Source organism: Harpia harpyja, chromosome W (assembly GCF_026419915.1).
Source record: "Harpia harpyja isolate bHarHar1 chromosome W, bHarHar1 primary haplotype, whole genome shotgun sequence".
Taxonomy (NCBI): Eukaryota; Metazoa; Chordata; class Aves; order Accipitriformes; family Accipitridae; genus Harpia; species Harpia harpyja.
The window spans coordinates 10,065,350-10,085,171 of NC_068968.1; the positions used below are offsets into that span (position 1 = coordinate 10,065,350).

General features: G+C 43.8%; 1 protein-coding gene across 1 annotated transcript in view; it reads right to left on the minus strand.

The window, feature by feature from the left end:
- LOC128136117 (tyrosine-protein kinase Fer-like) overlaps positions 1 to 19,822 on the minus strand; it is a 194,526-nt gene that overhangs the window by 91,109 nt on the left and 83,595 nt on the right. Inside the window, exons 10-11 of the mRNA XM_052775260.1 lie at positions 12,084 to 12,176; positions 2,716 to 2,919 (exon numbers count right to left, since the gene is read on the minus strand). Coding sequence (XP_052631220.1) covers positions 2,716 to 2,919; positions 12,084 to 12,176 — 297 coding nt within the window. The remainder of the gene's footprint in view (positions 1 to 2,715; positions 2,920 to 12,083; positions 12,177 to 19,822) is intronic.

The following is a 19,822-nucleotide window of genomic DNA, read 5'->3' on the forward strand; positions in this document are numbered from 1 at the left end:
CACATCCATTTCCTGTAATGTTTTATCACTATTAGTAAAGAGAGCTTGGTCACGTCACTTATTTTTATCTTATTACTGGTTCTCTATTGTAAACATGCTTTCACAGTCTAAAATACTTGTGGTTTATTCCCCTAACGTTATTCACTAATTAATACTGACTCAGCTTTGCTTGCCCAGTAACACTAGTCTCCGTTCCTTTCAAACAACCCCCTTCAAATATCTGTTCTGATGAACTTTAGCATGGTTAGGGTACTCATGTCCCGAGAGTCTGCCTAGCACAATAACCAGTACTGCATAACATTTCCTCATACCAGACCCAGCCTTGCACTCATCTGCTGCCATTTAAGCTTACTTACCTTCAGGGCAGACAACATTCTTTTATGCTGTGTATTTACATGGGATCCTGATTAAAATCACTAACAAACAACAGTTTGAAAATAGCATAGCCTCAAAGAGGAACAGTGAAAAACAGAGTAGCCCTCAGTGACAGCAATGAATTTTGATGCTTAAAACTGAAGGATGAACTGATTTATAATGCAAATACTTTTATTGGGATTAGCACTTAAAAATATTTGCAAAACTAGAAAGAATACTTATGCAATTAAAGGACTACCGTTAAAACAGGTATATGTTGTACTTCTGCTCTGTAGTCTTTGACTCAGAAGAAAATTTAAGGCCAATGGGGACCAAACCTGTCAGTGATGCAAGAGTGTGATTTGACCAGTCACAGAGACCTGATTCAACACTACTTATACCAATGTGAAAAAAAATTATTACACTTTACTCTCAGCAAACTTCCCTACCAAGATGTTAATGAATCCAGTCATTCTTGTCATATGGCCATAACAATCCCACCACTTATTAAATGCTTTTTAGGGTTAATAAGCTTTTTTTAAAAAAAATTAAAGCTTTTTTTTTCACAATAAATGTAGATCATTCAACCCATAAGAATGCATAAGGAGTCTTGCATTTCTTTAAGAAAAAAAGGTTTTAGCTTCCATGATTGTCAAGAAAATCTCCCACAAATTAATCCCAAGAGCGGATGAACATAAGGTGTTATTACTAAATGTACAAGCAGAGAGATCTAGTGACCTGATAATGTTTGGATTGTGCAATATTAAACAGTATCAATCTTACATTTCTAATATAACACCTAAGAGAAAGTAGTGAAATTATGGGAATTTATTTACAGTTCTGTAAATTTTTCTTGGAAAAGTGGATATTAAAAAGCGTCAGATTACAGATAAGGGTAGCCTCAAAGTAATACTTATTAAAAAAAATCTCTATTTTAACTGACTTCAAAGCCCAGTCCCAGTCTACATTTTTTGAAGCCCCACTGGAGTATGACATACAATGATTTACACAAAATTATTTCAGCCACACTAAGCACATAACATGCATTTAATTCTGCTGAGTAAGGATCAGAGCTCCAAGGATCTTATAAGACTGTGTGTATCTAGGTATAGGTAGTTTTATTGCTCTTATTTTCTCATTCAGCACTCTGATAAACCAAAATACTTTAAGGTCATAAAAATAAAATAAAATAAACACTGACTTTTTGTCAATTGTTAAATCCTAAAAGGAAAGCTGTGGGTGAAAATTAACAAAAACCCCAGATAGACCAGTGTCCATATTGACCCTATAAAAAAACCTTTCAACTTATATGAAGTTTGAACAATACCACTACCCCTCATTAAAAAAAAATAAACCAGCAACACAATACTGAATTCCCCAGGTATGCTGCATCAGCTGGGGATTTAGACCGGGAAACATAGTGTAAACATAGTTATGCTACCAAATTTGTAAATTTGTCTGTATAGTTTGACTGATGTTTGGGAGATTTTTATTGTATCAGACTGAAGTATGTTTTGTCAGTATTGCTGAATCAAAACTGAGACTGATTTGCTGGTATATTGTACCTATATTCACAGAGTAAAGAACTAGAAGCATTTCTAGTAATGTTATGAGCACTATCTTATTTTGAATGAGTTTGAAATTCTGAAAGGTAAAAAGAAAAATACATATATAAATAAAACCAAGAAATGCATTAAAAATAAAAAGTAATACATTGGGTGAAAGCAAATAAATATTAATGTAGTTTAAAATGACCAGTTTTTCCTAAGTTAGAGAAACAAAGGGATCAATTTTGGTCTTTACTCAGAAGCATACATGCTATGTAATATTCACAAGCATTTGTGTTCTGCTGAACAAAACAACATCCACAAGGCTAAAAAGAACACATGTATCTCCAAAGCAGCATGGACTTCAATTCCCAGCTATATACAAAACAGCACAGAATATTTTCTCCTGAGTGAATGTTTCCATTTTTTGGGAAGATTCAATGGAATCTTTATAATCTGAATTAAAAGTAGCCTAATAAGCACCAACTGTGAAAATAGGTTTAAAAATAACTAAATATACATGCATAAATTAGTAGTAATAAGTTCTGGATTTCAAAACATTTACAGAAATATCTTGGTTTTTCAACATAGGCTAAAAGATGTAGAATAGCCTCATACTTCATATTTTTCTTTTATTCCCAAAAATTACCTTTTCCTCCAATTTGAGCACTGATGGAAATATTTCCAACAGCTTTCATATTTTCATATAAAGGCTAAATCTATGTGTCATAGTAAATTATGTAGATCCTAAATTGTTTAGCTGAAATAATTAACTTCCTAACACTGAATATTTAGTACTATATCAGAGACGTACATCAGCATATTGTATGATAAAGTGTCTCCGTTGTCCATCTGAAAACACAGAAAGGACATATTCACCAGGTTTCCCATGGCTCTCTCGCACCAAGAAGTCTCCTTGCTGTTTTAACAGCTCCTGGGCTTCTATTCTTGGAATTGCACCATGATACCAGTCTTGCTCTGCCAATGGTTTCTCAGTAGTTGATATTACATCAAAGAACTTGGAAAAAATATCAAAGAAGAATGTTACTATAACAGTACATTTTTAGAGTTTAGTTTTCCATGAAAAGCATGATAAACAACAATAATTTCTATTTCTGTATCTAAATTGCCTATTTCTATTAACAAACAAAATTAAGGCTATTTATTTACACTAAAGGCATACTGATCACCTTTTTTTCTATTGCTTAAAAAAATACTGACCAAGCTATCAGCCTTTCTCACACATTCTGACATGCTATTAACAACAGTTCAAAATTAAGCATGTCTTTATCCAGAGACAAATTTCTGTGACATAAGAACATAAGAACATAAGAAATTGAGTTTTCAAAAGTATTTGTATTGGCTAAATTATTTTCATAGAATTTAAAAATCCCATTCCAAATCAATTAATAATTCTAAGAGCCATTTTCTTCCTAGCATTTACACCATAACAGAGAATAGGCACTTGGGCATATTGTGCTTATGAACTTACATACAGTTTCTGAAGGCACAAAGATTCTAAGATACTATTTTCATTGCTTATAAATGGAAGGTAATGAGTTTTAACCTATAACCTCACATATTAAACAAGCTTACATTGTTTAAGAAAACACTTAGAAAAACATTTTTTTTCAATGACTACTTCAGATTTATTTGTTATGACTAGACTGAGAAGCCCTTACTTAGGCTCTATGTCATTCAAAATCATGCCAGAACTCATACAAATTCTCACTGCTAGAGTGATAAATCTCTGAATAAAATAATAGACTCCATATTGCATCATGAGTTGAACACATATCTGAACATGTCCCAGAAAAACCTATTGAACTGCATTTTAGATAGAATGAAAACTGAATCGTCAATAAAGCCCTATCAAACAGATACAAATGAAACCTACAATTCCGAATGGATCTCAGCTACTGATCTACCCAGATGAAACAAGGTTTTTCTTCTTCATATCATCAAGGATGATATTTCTGCCATATAGGATTGGGAAAGAGAACAGAAACATCCCACTGATGCATGCAAAAGAAAAATTTGACACAATGTAAATCTGGGCAGACTAGAGGCCACCTGCACATTTAAGGTCTCCCTGAGGAGTTGTTCAGGTTAAGATGACTTATCTAACAAAAAATAACACTAGGAAGAACTTCAAACGCTCAGAGAAGGAACAAGTAGAGCCCAGAAAGGAAGCCCACACAGGACTTCAGAGGGTTGTGATCAGTGGCACAAAGTGCAGTTGGAGGCAAGTCACTAGTGGTGTACCCCAGGGATTGATACTGAGGCCAATACTGTTTAACCTCTTCATTAGTGACCTGTACGCTGGGACAGAGTGCACCCTCAGCAAGTTTGTAAACAATGCAAAGTTGGGAGGAGTGGCTGATACCCCAGATGGTTGTGATGCCATTCAGAGGGACCTGGACAGGCTGGAGAAATGGACAGAGAAGAATCTCATACAGTTCAACAAGGGGAAGTGCAAAGTCCTGCACCTGGGGAGGAATAACCCCAGGCACCAGTGCAGGCTGGGGGCTGACTGGCTGGAAAGCAGCTCTGCAGAGAAGGACCTTCCCCCCAAGAAGAGGGTCCCAGCAGACACCAAGCTGACCATGAGCCAGTAATGCACCCTTGCAGCAAAGAAGGCCAACAGCCTCCTGGCCTGGATTAGGAAGAGCATTACCAGCAGGTTGAGGGAGGTGATCCTTCCTCTCTACCCAGCACTGTTGAGGCGACACCTGGAGTCCTGTGTCCAGTTCTGGGCTCCCAAGTACAAGAGAGACATGGACATACTGGAGAGAGTCCAGCGAACAGCCACAAAGATGATTAAGGGATTGGAGCATCTTTCATATGAGAAGTGGCTGAGAGCTGTGACAGTTTAGCCTGGAGAAGAGAAGGCTCAGAGGGGGAATCTTATCACTGTGTATAAATACCTGATGGGAGGGAATGAAGAACTCTTCTCAGTAGTGCCCAGTGACAGGACGAGAGTCAATGAGCACAAATTTAAACACATGAAATTCCATCTGAACACAAGAAAACACTTTTTTAGTGTGAGAGTGGTCAAATACTGGAACAGGTTGCCAGAGAGGTTGTGGAAGTTCCATCTATGGAGATATTCAAAATCCGACTGGATGTGGTCCTTGGCAACCTGCTCTAGATGACCCTTACTGAGCAGGGGAGTTGGACTAGATGATCTCAAGAGGTCCCTTTCATCCTCAACAATTCTGTAATTCTGTATAAAAAAATGCCTTTAAGTCTGGGGGTTCCTAGCTTTCTTTCTAAGTTATATCTCAAAAGGGTTAATTTAGTCTACAATCCTGATGGAAAACTGGAGAATATATTTAAGAGTCTGACAGAGACTCATAGTCTCAGACATCAACATTGGGATCTAGAGCCCTGGGTGTCTATTGTATCAGGGATATTTTTAGACATGAGATCTGAGACCAACACTATAACCAATAGACCCATCACTAGAAAGAGTGACTATGCTCTATTACAGATTCAGAGAGAAGTGGGACTGTATAAGAAATAATAACGGCTTGAACAAAAAGCACCCAGTCAGAGTTTTTAGGATAGAAAAGGGATGTACTCCAGCATAATGCATTTATTAGCATAATGAAGTACTAAAAGATCAGATTATTGTTCAGCCAAGAAGGCAGTCCTATTTTTCAATTTCATCAACAGTTAAATACTTCTCAGACTGGAGCTGTCTACCATTGTTAAAGTTAAATGACACAAAGCTATTCTCTTTCAGAAATTCCTAAACCAAAAATAATCTTTCAAAATGTTATAAAAGGTGTGACCAGTACCTCCTGCTCTTGACCCCTGGTAATAGTGTCGTCATCATTCTGCCAAGGATCCCAAATAGAACCTGCCTGTCCCCTTAGTGTCGGGTGACAAAAGGTTATTTATTCTGTTAAGGGATATTAGGAGTAGTTGCCTCTCCAGCATCCCCATCCCAGGACTTCCTCCTGCTTGGCCACTGGAACCCAGTCCAGTGAGCCCAGGGACACGGGGTCTCTGCCCAGGCTGAGGGACATGGCTGCTACTTTCCCATTTGCAGGTTCAACCAGTAGCAAAGCTGAGCATGCATACCAGAGACAAACACACTGTGGCAGGTTGACCCTGGATGGACGCCAGGTGCCCACCAAAGCTGTTCTATCACTCCCCCCCCCACCTCAGCTGGACAGGGGAGAGAAAATATAACAAAGGGCTCATGGGTCGAGATAAGGACAGGAGAGATCACTCACCAATTACCATCATGGGCTAAACAGACTTGACTTGGGGAAAATTAACTTAATTTATTGCCAATCAACCAGAGTAGGGTAATGAGAAATAAAACCAAATCTTAAAACACCTTCCCCCATCCCTCCCTTCTTCCCAGGCACAGCTTCACTCCCGAATTCTCTACCTACCCTCCCAGCGGCGCTGGGGGATGGGGAATGGGGGTTGGGGTTAGTTCATCACATGTTGTCTCTGGCGCTTCATCCTCTTCAGGGGCAGGACTCCTCACACTCTTCCCCTGCTCCAGCATGGGGTGCCTCCCATGGGAGACAGTCCTCCACGAACTTCTCCAATGTGGGCCCTTCCCATGGGCTGCAGTTCTTCACGAACTGCTCCAGCATGGGTCCCTTCCACGGCGTGCAGTCCTTCAGGAGCACACTGCTCCAGCATGGGTCCCCCACGGGGTCACAAGTCCTGCCAGAAAACCTGCCCCAACGTGGGCTCCTCTCTTCACAGGGCCACAGGTCCTGCCAGGATCCTGCTCCAGCACGGGCTTCCCACGGGGTCACAGCCTCCTTCGGGCATCCACCTGCTCTGGCGTGGGGTCCTCCATGGGCTGCAGGTGGATATCTGCTCCACCATGGACCTCCATGGGCTGCAGGGGGACAGCCTGCCTCACCATGGTCTTCACCATGGGCTGCAGGGGAATCTCTGCTCCAGCGCCTGGAGCACTTCCTCCACCTCCTTCTTCACTGACCTTGGTGTCTGCATAGTTGTTTCTCTTACATGTTCTCACTTGTCTCTCCAGCTGCAGTTTCTGTGCCACAGCAACTTTTTTTCCCTTCTTAAATATGTTATCACAGAGGTGCTACCACCGTCGCTAATTGGCTTGGCCTTGGCCAGCGGCGGGTCCGTCTTAGAGCTGGCTGGCGTTGGCTCTATCGGACACAGGGGAAGCTTCTAGCAGCTTCTCACAGAAGCCACCCCTGTACCCCCCCCCATTACCAAAACCTTGCCACACAAACACAATACACACACACACAGAGGACACTTACACAGCCAGTTACACAGACTGCCACAGACATGGTGCTGCCTTCAACCACACCTACATATAGGACTAGCATAAAACATAAGTATAGGCAGCCAAGTCCCCTTACTCCTCTTTGGCTGGTAGAGATAAAAGGTCACTAGCGAAGGTACATACATGGCACTCTCTAGATTCACAAGCCCACCCTCTTACCCACTCCACAGGTCTCCTACTTGCCAGCTTGTCCAGCTCAATGCTTGTTAGCAGACACATGCACTCACACACTCATCCCACAGGCACTGTACACTCGCAAGTCCCCCTGGGTATACCAGCATGGACCCTTACCCACCTGATATCCCTGCCCAGACCCAGGGTGTCCTACTTGCTGGCTAGTCCAGCTTGCAGTTTGCTAGCAAATTCCACACACACACTCCCCTACACACCACGTTCAGAGAAGATACAGACACTTGGACACCCCCTCCTCCCAGCAGCCGGCACCAAGCGTGCGAGCTGTGACCTGCAGTCCTGCTCCAGCTGCTGTCACTGAGCCCCTCACTTGTCTCACTCATGCTAGTCCCTTCCAGTAGCAAGTTTTTGGGACACACACTATTCCCACCCCAGTGGCTGGAGGCAAGAGACCCCCACTTGCTCCAGTAGCTGACGCTACAGGCCAGGGGCACCTACACCCCTGGTCTGACTCTAGTAGCTGGCACCAAAGCCATTCATGCCGGTCCCCTCAGTAGTGGGCATTCCAGGCACAAAGTCTGTAGGACCCTACCTAGATCGAGAGAGCTATGGCCCCCTACAACTACTGATGCTAGCACCCTCACTTGCTCCAGTAGCTGACACCATAGGCCAGGGGAGCCTACACCCCCCCCGCCCCTGAGTCCAGCAGCTGGCACCAAATCCACTCATACAGCACACAGGTCTCACGAGTAGCTGGTGCTTAGTCCTTGCAGCACACACACACGAGACAGAGAGTGAGATAGTTAAGAAAAGATTTAATAAGAAGATATAAGAAGATAGGATAGACTGTGGTGATCAGGTGCAGGGCTCTGCCAGACAAGCGTACTGACTGGCCCCATTCTACCTGTGACCAGCCCCTCTGGTAGTCTTTTCTGCCTATCCTCTTCTTTGTTCATCCCTGCTCCCCCTTCCCCTGCACACTGCCTCATCAGTTGGCATAGTTCCACCTACCCCTCTCAAACATCCTGGACCCTCAGGTTTGCATCCTTATCAGTTGCAAAGTCCTCTTTGCCTGCAGTTTCTTGATAGCCCCTCAATTTGTGTGACTGACAAGGTTTGTTTCTGGTTATTGTCTTTGTTAAGGCTAATTGGACAGGTTTTATGTCTCTGTGTGTTTGTCTCCTTCCCTTTCCTTATCCTACAGGCTGAAGAAATAAACACTCTCACACTCCACATATCCTAACCAATTAGTATGACTGGCCAGGTTTGTTCTTATCACGACCTCCCTTATCATTTGTCCCTCAGATTTTTCTCTGTCTGTTTTTGTTTATGGCTCCTTTGACCAGATACCCTTAAAGGAGCAGACACTCTCCTTCCACATACCCTTACATATTTGAACGTTTATTGTTCAAAGATGCTGCATTTGACTGACCTTTGCTACATGATCAAGAAATGTTGCGGGGTTCAAAGTAATAAAACCATTCCCACAGAAAAACATTTCTACTCCAAAAGAAACACTTCTAAGTATAAAAAAGAAAGTTCAATGTCAACAAGTTAGTTCATGACCTTCACAAAAAAAGGTTAAAAAACCCACATCTGACAATTGAGACAGCTCCTATAAAATGGATATTATCAACTATGACCATGAAATCCATTTTATAGCTTACAAAAGAAGCAGCCACCAGATAACACCTGCTTATGTTCAAACTGGGTCAAGTCTGAGTCACTGATTAGATTATCATGTTCACATCCCAGAATAAAAGCATCTTTATTACACAGAAAAAACAGGGAACATTTTAGACTTTGCTAATTATGGTATTGTTTATAACACTAACATCAACCTCTCCCCTTTTTTAAATTTGTTTAAACAAATATTTATTTCTTTAGAAGAAAGCAATGAAAATTCTACAAGGTATCCTATGCTTATTGTCTCCTACCAAACATTACCTTTAATTTTGGTCATATACTATTGGTTAATCATAACCGAGGTAGAAATCTTTTTAATTTTTTCTGATGAAACAATTAGTAATTGGTCATGTTTTGTATGTTATTGAAATTGTATTTTTTTTTATTAAAAAGTCTTCCTACTCCAACATATTTTCTGTATGATACAATATTCACCCTGACTGCTTATTAAAGAAAACATGGCTGAAAGCCCAGAAAGATCAGTACAAATGCAAGATGTATAATCATTTTAATATTGATTTCAACTTGATTTATCACTTAGCACTAATATTTGTATTGCATTTTATAGTTAGAATAAAATGGTTTAAATGCAAGAAAGGTTAGTCACTAAAGAAGATAGAAGAAACAATGTTATGGGCACAAAATTATTTACAATTCCCACCTATTTTCTTAGCAAGTTTAAAGAACAGTAAGCTGCTTGAAATTACTAACTAGATATCTGAAAGAAAAGGTTTACATTCTAGGCCTCAGTGTTTTACAATTTCACTGATGAAAAGATCTTTTGCCCATTTTTACGTACACACTCACAGGAGCATTTTCAAATAAGTGACTGAACAGCTTACATGGACAAATTTTTTTCTAAGATTTTTGCTGTTATTTTTAACTTGCAGTCAAATTAACAGTTAACATAAAATCATACAAAAGGAGAACAACTCATACTGAAGAATTTCTACTTTCACCCCCAATCCTTTTTTCCCCTTTTCTTTTTTCTTTAAAGATTTCCATTTTTTCCCACACTTTGCTCATGAGATAGTTCTCTTTCTGTGGGGAGGGAAACACCCTCATATACTTCTTCATGCTCTTCATGTAACCATTAGTGTCTTTTTTGCTTATAATTAATCTCCTTTCTTCCCCCTACTGAACAATCCATTGAAACAGCAGCTTTTCTCCAACAACAGTAAATGAAGCAGTCTCAAACTGCTTTTTCAAAGCCTTTTTAAGAGCTGCTGGTTTTTTGAGTGAAAAACTGAGCAGAGTATTGCATTATTTCTAACTGTAAAAAGAGAGAATATTCTTGCACTCACACTGTCAATGAAAAGACAATAATAATGGAAATTATATGTTAATAACTAATAGGTTCATTAATACTTTATTTTCATATATATTCTGAGCTCAGACTTTGTGTATTACTTCATTTTCCACCTTTAAACAAAGAAAACATTCTGTCAAGAAATTTTTTTCCCTCCCCATGTAAAAGAGAGGCACAGACATGGATAAGAAAGTAAAGCAACACATTTTAGTTGATATTTTGAGACATTTCCCTATGGAGTATCTCCCAGCCCTGCTACTAGGCTCAGTGAAAACTGATTCATTCCCACACTGGGTTTGTGTGGCAAGGTTTTGGTAGCAGGAGGGCTACAAGGGTGGCTTCTGTGAGAAGGTGCTAGAAGCTTCCCCTATGTCTGATAGAGCCAATGCCAGATGGCTCCAAGACGGACCCACCGCTAGCTAAAGCTGAGCCAATCAGCAACAGTTGTAGTGCCTCTGTGATAACATATTTAAGAAGGGGGAGAAAGTTGTGCAACAGAAACCGCAGCCAGAGAGAGGAGTGAGACTATGTGAGAGAAACAACTCTGCAGACACCAAGGTCAGTGAAGAAGGAGGGGGAGGAGGTGCTCCAGGCGCTGGAGCAGAGATTCCCCTGCAGCCCGTGGTGAAGACCATGGTGAGGCAGGCTGTCCCCCTGCAGCCCATGGAGGACCATGATGGAGCAGATATCCATACTGCAGCCTATGGAGGACCCCACACCGGAGCAGGTCAATATGCCCTGAAGGAAACTGCAGCCTGTGGAGAGGAGCCCACGCAGGAGCAGGTTTTCTGGCAGGAACTGTGGCCTGTGGGGGACCAACGCTAGAGCAGTCTGTTCTTGAGGGACTGCACCCCATGGAAAGGACTCATACTGGAGCAGTTCTTAAAGAACTGTATCCAATGGGAGGCACCCCACACTGGAGCAGGGGAAAAGTGTGAGGAGGAAAGTGTGGCAGAAACGAAGTGTTATGAACTGACTGCAACCCCCATTTCCCATCCCGTCTGTGCCGCTCGTGGTAGGAGGAGGTAGAAGAGTCAGGAATGAAGGAATAAAGTTGAGCCTGGGAAGAAGAGGGGGGTGGGGGGAAGGTGTTTTTAGTTTTGTCTTTGTTTCTCACTTTCCTACTCTATTTTTAATTGGCATCAAATTAAATTAATATCCCCCAAGCCAAGGCTGTTTTGCCCAACTGGTGAGCAATCTCCCTGTCTCTATCTCGACCCATGAGTTTTTTAATCTTATTTTTTTCCCCCTGTTCTGTTGAGGAGGTAGGGGTAAGAGAATGACTTAGTGGGCATCTGGAAGCTGGCCAAGGTTAAGCCACCACAAGTAGTAGTAATAATAATATCAATAACAACAAGAAGAATTTATATGATGGCACCTCTATAATAAATATAGGAAATATCATTATTGCAATGATGGTAAAACATGCCTGACCATCAAACCTACTGCAGATTATCATAATATACAGCATTACTAGTAAATCTACCACACAAGAACTGGTAATCTTTCAAGTATAGCACCAATCTGGGAGCAGCAAAGAATATACAAATTCTTTTTTCTGAAGTGCAATAAAGTTGTTCTGACATACAATTATGTCACAATATTATCATATCCACTGATCAGTCAGAACTGTGCTTTTTATAAAGTCATTGTAATCTAATTTTTTCCTGTGTAAATAGAAATGTGTGATACTTCAGAAAAAAATCCTACTTAAGCTGCAAAAATAAGAGAATTCTACATTGTTGATACTACTTACCGATGATGAGCCCAACATGGATTTTGGAGATCTTATAATTCCAGCTATGGAGTGACGTATAGTGTCCAACTTTGAGACTTTGACCTTCTTGTCCTAGGAGAAAAAGTAATATCTCCAGTAAAACCAAGCAAATCAATATGGATTTACCTCTGTACATTAATAATTGAATTCCTGGAGGACATGGAATGTAGACTCATGGATTTTGTTTGAATAAAAGATAGGGACTGATCTGCTAGTGATACAAACCAGCAGGCACGTGTCAACATCAGTGGGATTATGCTACTGCATACCAATTGAAGAGCTGAAAGATTCTGTGATTCCTTAAATATTTAGTGCAATTATTTTAAATATCACTATTGTTAACTATAAGAGATCTCAAATTCTTTTGCACCCTAAAGACATAGGACCTAATTCTCAGCTGTCCTGAAATACCTTTTCTTTTTAAAGGGTATTGGTTTGACAGCATATAATAAAACCATACATAATAAAACCCATACATACTGTATTGGGTCTGGCTGAGATGGAGTTAATTCTCCCCATAGCAGCCCTCATAGTGCTGTGCTCTGCATTGGTAGCTAGAAAGGTGTTGATAACACACCAGTGTTTTGGCTACTGCTGAGCAGTGCTGGCACAGCATCAAGGCTGTCTCTCCAACATTTTTGCCCCCCCTCAACAGCAGGCTGGGGCTGGGCAAGATCTTGGGAGGGGACATAGCCAGGACAGCTGACCCAAACTAACCAAACAGATATTCCATACCATATGACGTCAGCTCAGATCTAAAAGCTAAGTAAAGGGAGACAGAAGGGGGGCATTTTTTGTCTTCCAGGGCAACCACTACACGTACTGAAGCCCTGCTTCCCAGGAAGTGGCTAGACATCGCCTGCTGATGGGAAGTAGGGAATAACATCATTGGGTTTTCTTTGCTTTCGCGCGCGACCTTGGCTTTCACTTTATTAAACTGTCCTTATCTTGACTCACGAGCCTTTTGTTATATTTTCTCCCTCTGTCCAGCTGAGGAGAGGGAGTGATAGAGCAGCTTTGGTGGGCACCTGGCACCCAGCCAGGGTCAACCTACCACAGTCCTTTTTGGCGCCCAACGTGGGGCACGACAATGGCAGTTTTGCATTAAGCATGCTATAGCTAGTTATTAAGTGGCAAGCTCCTGTGCGGGTCATGGAGCTTGTTGGCTGCTTGCTTATCTCTATTTTGCTGAGTTTGGGAGCATGGTAATACAAATAATGTCTATGTGCCTTGTACTGGCACCGTTGGCTTTGCTGTGCTGTGGGAGCTATCTTGCGGAGGAGATGAGGGAATACATCTCCCTCTCCCTACCGGGTATTGATATGAATGGTTTTATTATGCAGGCTCCCGAGGTCTTTGTTCACCCTTATGTGAGCTGTTCAGTACTAATAATGAATACTGGTGGTATATTATGGGTATTGTGGAATCTGGTCTCATCCTGGTATAAGAGAAGACAAGTTTCGGGTGAGGCAATACTGAAATGTGCCCTCAAGCGACCGGTCCCTGGGTGGCAGGGTATATGGAAGGATTTGGGCAGATTCCTAGGATGGTTATCACCTCCCATAACCTGGGACTTTACACCCGAACAGGCAAGCAACCCTGGCAAACTGACGCGCCACCTGATAGAAGGGTGCCTTGCCTACCCCAATGAAAACCAGCAGCTTCTCGCACTGTACTGGGGCCTGGCCTATGCCTACCGAGCCATAGTTCAACACTCTCAGAGGACCACGGTTGAGGCAGGGACCCAGACTGCATCTGAGGACACCATGTGTTGGAGAATGGCTGAGGGAGCGCGGTCATGGCTCCGTGGAGGAGTTTTGTTCTACCAATCTGGACATAAAACCAGACTAGGCCGCGATGGAAAATTCCGAGTCATGCTGACAAGGAAGAAAAGAAGGTCATACTGACCTTGTATTGTGTAGATAAGGAGGTACTGTATGAGAAAAACAGGATGGAACGCGGGCCCAGGCACGAAGGCAGTAACTGCAAGTAGGAGGAGTATGATAATGTAACTTTTAGAGCTAAGCCAATGATTGTAAGACAAGTATGTATAAGAGGTAACTTTGTGTTATAAATATGTGAAGGTTTTGCAGTAAAGCTGAAGCTTGCTTTATCACTCACATTGAGTCGACTGCTTGACTTCCCTCGCTCGTCGCAACCATGCTCGAGATAGGGACCCAAACAACAACAACAACTACAGTAATTGCCCCAGTAGTGAAAAAGAAACAGTGAACAAGGAGATCAACAGGTCCATATCATCGATTAGTGAGGGAAGAAGAAGAAGAGGAAAGGTTTGATCTAGAAGCCGGTCCTTCGACAAAGAAATTGGAGGAAGGAGTGAGAGAACTTAGACAGGAAGTGGAAACTCCCCGGTCCCTGACCTCCTCAGAACTTCGGGACATGCGGAAAGACTACAGCCGCCAGCCAGGTGAGCGGATTGCTGCCTGGCTGCTCCGATGCTGGGATAACGGGTCTGACAGTCAGCAACTGGAAGGCAAGGAAGCCCAACAGCTGGGATCCCTTGCTAGAAACTGGGGAATTGAAAGAGGAATTGGAAAAGGGGCAGCAATTTGCAGTCTCTGGAGACGGCTCTTCTCAAGTGTGAGGGCAAGATATCCATTTAAGGAAGATCTTGTGAACTCCTCAGGAAAGTGGACTACTGCAGATGAAGGCATCCAGTACCTGAGAGAGTTAGCAGTGCTGGAAGTCATCTACAGTGATCTAGATGATGAGGAGGTCTCCAAGGATCCAGAGGATGTCCTGTGAACATGGGCCATGTGGAGAAAGGTGATTCAAGGTGCCCCAGCATCGTATTCTAACAGCTTGGCAGCAATGTATTGCCCAGATATGGAAACACCAACTGTGGAGAAAGTGTCGTCTTGGCTCCAAAACTTTGAAGAAAATCTCTGTGTCTCCTCACCCCTACAGGACAGTGCCTTGGCTGTTAGGGATGCTCCAAGAAATCAGTCCTCTCCTGCCCCGGTCAGAGGGAAAGGGAGCCCAAGGTGTATGCTGCGTGCTGCACTCTGTGTCGTGGTTTAACCCCAGCCAGCAACTAAGCACCACGCAGCCGATCACTCACTCCCCCCCCCCCACCCAGTGGGATGGCGGAGAAAATCGGGAAAAGAAGTAAAACTCATGCGTTGAGATAACAACGGTGTAATAGAACAGAAAAGAAGAAACTAATAATGATAATGATAACACTAATAAAATGACAACAGCAATAACAAAAGGATTGGAATGTACAAATGAGGCGCAGTGCAATTGCTCACCACCCGCCGAGCAACACCCAGTTAGTCCCCGAGCGGCGATCCCCCACCCCCACCCCCCCAGTTTATACACTAGATGGGACGTCACATGGTATGGAATACCCTGTTGGCCACTTTGGGTCAGCTGCCCTGGCTCTGTCCTGTGCCAACTTCTTGTGCCCCTCCAGCTGGGCATGAGAAGCTGAAAAATCCTTGACTTTAGACTAAACACTACTTAGCAACAACTGAAAACATCAGCATTATCAACATTCTTCGCATACTGAACTCAAAACATAGCACCATACCAGCTACTAGGAAGACAATTAACTCTATCCCAGCTGAAACCAGGACAACTCTGGTTCTTGCTGTGTGATCAAGGGGAGGACATGAGGAAGTGGGATGGTGAACCCACCTTTAAGCTGGAAGCCCGTGTACGTGAACTGAGAGGGAAGACAGCTGTTAAGAAGGGGTCACCCAAGAAGGCGGCTGTCAGCGTAGTTGCTGTAGAGGCCCAAGAAAGCAATCAGCTATCTTCCAGGCATAGAAGAACTGAAACCACCTCCCTTGATTCTGGCGAGGGGACTTCTGGTCTGGCACCGCAAGGGTCAGACAGTGAATACTCTGATGAGGAACAGCAATAGAGGGTCCCTGCCTTCGGCCAGGAGAAGGAAAGGGATGACCGGATATACTGGACTGTGTGGATTTGATGGCCTGGCACATCAGACCCACAGAAGTATAAGGCTTTGGTAGACACTGGTGCACAGTGTACACTGGTGCCATCAGGGTACAGGGGCACAGAACCCATCTGGATCTCTGGAGTGACAGGGGGATGCCAAGAATTGACTATATTGGAGGCTGAGGTGAGCTTGACAGGGGACAAGTGGGAAAAGCACCCCATTGTGACCGGCCCAGAGGCCCCTTGTATCCTTGGCATAGACTACCTCAGGAGAGGGTACTTCAAGGACCCAAAGGGGTACCGATGGACTTTTGGTATAGCCACTGTAAACGCAGAGAAGATCAAACAGCTATCATGTACCCTGCCTGGCCTCTCGGAAGATCCCTTCATTGTGGGGTTGCTGCGAGTTGAAGAACAGCAGGTGCCAATTGCTACCAGGACGGTGCATCGGCGGCAGTATCGCACAAACCGAGACTCCCTGGCTCCCATCCATGAGCTGATTCATCAACTAGAGAGCCAAGGAGTCATCAGCAAGACTCATTCACCTTTTAATAGTCCTATATGGCCAGTGGAAAAGTCTGATGGAGGGTGGAGGTTAACAGTAGATTATCGCGGCCTGAATGAAGTCACGCCACCACTGAGTGCTGCTGTACCAGACATGTTAGAGCTCCAATATGAACTGGCATCAAAGGCAGCCACGTGGTATGCTACAATTGATATTGCCAATGCGTTTTTCTCCATTCCTTTGGCAGCAGAGTGCAGGCCACAGTTTGCTTTCACGTGGAGAGGTGTCCAATACACCTGGAATCGACTGCCCCAGGGGTGGAAGCACAGCCCTACCATTTGTCAGAGACTAATCCAAACAGCACTGGAACAAGGCGATGCCCCTGAACATTTACAATACATAGATGATATCATCGTGTGGGGCAACGAGGCAGAAGAAGTGTTTGAGAAGGGAAAAAGAGTAATTCAGATTCTTCTGAAAGCTGGTTTCTCCATGAAGAAAAGCAAGGTCAAGGGACCTGCACAGGAGATTGAGTTCTTGGGAATAAAATGGCAGGATGGATGCTGTCATGTGCCTATGGATGTGGTCAACAAGATAGCAACTATGTCTCCACCAGCTAACAAGAAAGAAACACAAGCTTTCCTAGGCCTTGTGGGGTTCTGGAGAATGCATATTCCAGGTTATAGTCAGCTTGTGAGCCCTGTCTATCGAGTAACCCGGAAAAAGAACTATTTTGAATGGGGCCCTGAGCAACAACAAGCCTTTGAGCATATCAGACAGGAAAGAGCTCATGCAGTAGCTCTTGGGCCTGTCCGGACAGGACCAGATGTGCAAAATGTACTCTACACTGCAGCTGGGGAGCATGGTCTCACCTGGAGCCTCTGGCAGAAAACACCAGGAGAAACCCGAGGTCGACCATTAGGGTTTTGGAGCTGGGGGTACCAAGGATCAGAAGCCCACTACACCCCAACTGAAAAAGAGATACTAGCAGCCTATGAGGAGGTTCGAGCCGCCTCAGAAGTTGTTGGTACAGAAGCATATCTCCTCTTGGCACCACGATTGCCCGTGCTACACTGGATGTTCAAAGGAAACATCCCCTCTACACATCATGCAACCAGCGCTACATGGAGTAAGTGGATAGCATTGATCATGCAACGATCTTGACTGGGGAAATCCAACCACCCAGGAATCCTGGAAGAGATCATGGACTGGCCAGAAGGCAGAGATTTTGGAGCATCGCCTGAGGAGGTGGCTCATGCCCAAGAGGCACCACCATATAATGAGTTATCAGAAGACGAAAGGCGTTATGCTTTGTTTACTGATGGATCCTGTCATGTGGTAGGGAACCAGCAGAAATGGAAAGCTGCTGTGTGGAGTCCCACACGACAAGTCGTTGAGGCCACTGAAGGAGAAGGCGAGTCAAGTCAGTTTGCAGAAGTGAAAGCCATCCAACTAGCCCTAGATATTGCTGAATGAGAAAAGTGGCCGGTACTCTATACTGACTCCTGGATGGTGGCTAATGCCCTATGGGGGTGGCTACAGCAGTGGAAGAAGACCAATTGGCAGCGCAGGGGTAAACCCATCTGGGCAGCTGCATTGTGGCAGGACATTGCTGCCCGGGTAGAACACATGGCTCTAAAGGTACGTCATGTAGATGCTCACATGCCCAAAAGCTGTGCCACTGAAGAACATCGAAATAATGAACAGGTAGACAAGGCTGCCAAAATAGAAGTAGCTCAGGTGGACCTGGACTGGGAGCATAAGGGTGAGCTATTTGTAGCTCAATGGGCCCACAAAACATCGGGACATCTAGGGAGAGATGCAACATATAGATGGGGTCGTGATCGAGGGGTGGACCTGACCATGGAGGCCATCACACAGGCCACTCACGAATGTGAAACATGTACTGCAATCAAGCGAGCCACCAGAGTAAAGTCTCCTTGGAACAGAGGGCGGTGGCTGGGCTTTCGATATGGCGAGGCCTGGCAAATTGACTACATTGGACCACTGCCACGAACACGTCAAGGCAAGCGCTACATACTCACAATGGTGGAAGCAACTACTGGTTGGCTAGAAACATATCCTGTAAACCATGCCACTGCCCGAAACACCATCTTAGGCCTCGAAAGGCAAATTTTATGGCGACATGGTACCCCAGAAAGAATTGAATCAGACAATGGGACTCATTTCCAAAATAACCTCATAGACTCCTGGGCAAAGAAACATGGCATTGAGTGGGTGTATCACATCCCCTATCACCCGCAAGCATGTGGAAAAATTGAGAGATATAATGGACTGTTAAAGACCATGTTGAGAGCGCTAGGCAATGGGGCATGGAAGCATTGGGATACAAATTTAGCAGAAGCCACTTGGCTAGTTAACACCAGAGGATCTGCTAACCATCCTGGTCCTGCCCAAACAAAACCCCTACATACTGTGGGAGGAGATAAGGTCCCCGTAGTGCACATGGGGAAGCAGCCGGGGAAGGCCGTGTGGATTGCTCCTGCCATGGGAAAAGGCAAACCCATTCGTGGGACTGTCTTTGCTCAAGGACCTGGGTGTACTTGGTGGGTAATGCGGAAGGCTGGGGAGACCCAGTGTGTGCCTCAAGGACATTTAACCTTGGGGGAAAATAATCTGTTATGTGAGTTGTATGTTGTAGGAAGTAATGTAGCAGGAATGACCTGAACTGCAGAGGAGTGAACTTCACAAGGAACCAGACGAGTGCATCGGTGACCCAAAGCAAGCAGGTGTTGGCGCCCAACGATCGAACATACTGCTTCTCCTGTCCTGACCACTTATCTTGATGGATGGGGCCCAAGTCATAACCTGTGTGTGAACATCTGGAGGAGTGGAAGAAGCCCATGGAATATCTATCTGTTAAAGGACAGGGGATAGTAATTAATAAGAATGTATAAATCTGTATGTTGGGTATAAAGGTGGTTTTAGTATGTAGTTTCAGTTGTAAGTGTTGGTAAGAAGGGATTTCAGTAATGAGAATTAAATACAATGGCGTGGTTAGAAGATATGTGTATTAAATTATGTGGGACCTGAGCATGATGCAAATGGTATGGAATAAGGGGTGGAGATTGTATTGGGTCTGGCTAAGATGGAGTTAATTCTTCCCATAGCAGCCCTCATAGTGCTATGCTCTGCATTGGTAGCTAGAAAGGTGTTGATAACACACCAGTGTTTTGGCTACTGCTGAGCAGTGCTGGCACAGCATCAAGGCTGTCTCTCCAACATTTTTGCCCCCCCTCAACAGCAGGCTGGGGCTGGGCAAGATCTT